The 2,365-nt window shown below is 54.5% G+C and overlaps 1 protein-coding gene across 1 annotated transcript; it reads right to left on the bottom strand.

Moving 5' to 3' along the window:
• Positions 1-200: 200 nt before the first annotated feature.
• Positions 201-2,030, bottom strand: LOC309978503 (protein BEX1). Its single transcript, XM_082865026.1, has 3 exons — positions 1,928-2,030; positions 1,452-1,529; positions 201-1,119 (listed from the first exon to the last, which is right to left on the bottom strand). Exon 3 carries the CDS (start codon positions 1,112-1,114, stop codon positions 728-730), a length of 387 nt encoding a protein of 128 aa, XP_082721152.1. The 5' UTR covers positions 1,115-1,119; positions 1,452-1,529; positions 1,928-2,030; the 3' UTR covers positions 201-727.
• Between the last annotated feature and the right edge of the window lie 335 nt (positions 2,031-2,365).

Raw genomic sequence — 2,365 nt, 5'->3', positions numbered from 1 at the left:
TGCCCTGGCAGTCCAGTGGTGAGGACTTGGAGCTCTCACTGCTATGGCCCGGGTTCAATCCCTGGTCTGGGAACTAAGATCCCACAAGCCAGGCGGCGCGGCCAAAGGAAATAAAAAGTACATGGAGGATATAATGTGTGGGTTGCCAGGACCTCAAATCTTGAAAATGAGGATGCCCTCTGAGAGTTCTAAATGGATAAATCTGATAGACAATGAACATGGCTTTCCGTCTCTGTGAATAACACAAGAAATTATCTGTGGATGTGATACTGAAAACGTTGAGAAGATCTAGTACTCCAATCAGCATCATTTGGGAGTTGTCCAATGCAGGTAAAAAAATAAAAAGGGCGAGAAAATAGAGATAAGAAAATAAAAATTATTCATAATTCTACCATAAAGAGATCATTTTACTTTATATATCCTTAGACTGTCTATTCAGATATAAAATATATACGATTTTAAGGGAAAAAAACAGAGAATGCTTTTTTAAACTGCTTTATTAACGTCACAATATATAAAGAACATCTCTCCATGCAATAGGTAAAACTCTCCTGCTGACAGAAACTTACAGATTGGGTCAGAAACACAACATTCAGTTAGAAGCTGGTAATAGGAGACCCACAAGAAACAAGTAACACCAAAAGGTTTACAACAAAGGTACGTCACAAACATGTAAGTTTAGGAAGCAGGTGTGTCTCCCTACTAACTTCAGGGAAAACATCAGGATTCAAGGCATAAGGCAAAACTCATCATGATGGTCATGGTGAGGGGGGTCAGTGCTAACTGCCCGCAGACTATGACTCAACTGCTTTTCCCTCAGCTTTTCCATCAGCTGCCTCACCTCCTCCCCAATCCTTTCCATATTCTCTTCTCTCATCCTTGCCTGTGGCTCTTCAAGCCTCTGAGTCATGTCCCATCTATACTGCAGGATGGGCTGCCTAATACGGAACCTCCTACGATTTCCTCTAGGTACACAATATTCACCAGCTTCCAAAGGGAGGGCGAAAGGCTCTCCTTTATTAGCATCCTGCCCCTTTTCATCCTTGTTTTCATTCTCCTGGTTGGCATTTTCCATGTAGAGATTTTTTACTGCTTGTTCCTCTTTGGACGCCATTGCTCCTAGGAGACAAAAGAGAGAAGAGACTATTTTCTGGGTGGACTGATCAGCACCGAGGACAGAGGCCCTACTAAGCACCTCTCAAGACTTCCAGCCCCGGATGTAAAGGCTCTTCAAATTTTCGTTTTCCCACCTGAGAGGTTCCTTATGCCCTCTAGGGGGCCCCCAGTCCAAGCTCTCCCCCTCCCTCGCCCAAAACCCACCATTTTCCCTGCCTATCCATGCCCACGTCTCTGCAGGCACCAAAATGGAGGACAGGGTAGGGGGTGGTATTTGGGGGGTCTTAGGGCTATCCACACGTTCCCCCCACATCCCAACTGTCCCCCGCACAGACCTGGGCCTATCCTCGCGGTCTCCTGCCCCTCCCGATTCTTGCTGCAAGTGCGCCGCCGCGACACTTCGACTCGCAGACCTGCAGAGAGTAAGGGTGGGGGAAGGGGGGCTGCTGCATCCGGACGCTCGGCCCCTTCTCAGCCCCGCACCTCCCACCCCCGGCCACCCCCACCCAGCGTCCCCCGCTCCCATCCTCAGCCGCCTCCGCGCCGACCACCATTTTCTACCCCGAGAAGAAAGGGGGCGGGGCGGGGGTGTCGGAAAAGCTCGCTGTGTTGCGAGAAGCAGGCAGTCGCCTCAGGGCCGCGCAGCCCGCCCCCAGAGAAGGCCTACCGTTTTCTGTGGCCAAACGCCAGGCCGCAGGGGGCATGGGGGCTGCGGACTCCGCCCCGGGGCAACCGGATCCCCGGGGAGGGGTCCGCAGGCCGTGTCCGCTTGCTCACGCCACCTCTGGGGACCCCCCACCGGGTTCCTTACCTGCTGGCCCCGCGCCTCCTACCCTTGGGGGCCGACCTCGGCCCGCAGTCCCTCAGGGCCACCGGGAGCAGGGACCGAGAAGGTAGCGAGCAAGGGCCGAGTCTAACACTAGAGCAGGGCAAGCGCGAGTTGGCGCGGGCCGGTCACGTGCGCACTCCGTCACCGCGGGACGCCACGCCTTCGCGCCGCCCCCTTCTGCCCCACGGGGTCTTGCAGAACCGTTGGTGCTCACCTCCCCCTGCACCCCATGTCACTTGTCCGAACACCGGCTTGGGCCCCGACGCTCTCCTTTCTTTGTGTGTTCCTGGGCCTTTCTCTAACGGCCACGGAAGGGCAGTATCTTCCCGGGGGGCGGGGGGCCGTTGGCCATTACCAGTGCTCTTCTGGAGACTTGCTTTCGCCCTCCTCTGCTCCCAGGACACGCCTCCTTCCACCTGC

The sequence above is a fragment of the Leucopleurus acutus genome (genome assembly GCF_964270905.1).
Source record: "Leucopleurus acutus genome assembly, chromosome: X".
Taxonomy (NCBI): domain Eukaryota; kingdom Metazoa; phylum Chordata; class Mammalia; order Artiodactyla; family Delphinidae; genus Leucopleurus; species Leucopleurus acutus.
This window is presented reverse-complemented; position numbering and strand designations above follow the sequence as displayed.

What these genes read in the sequence shown, in the direction of transcription:
- LOC309978503 (XM_082865026.1), bottom strand. Translation starts at nt 1,114, where the DNA reads ATGGCGTCCAAAGAGGAACAAGCAGTAAAAAATCTCTACATGGAAAAT.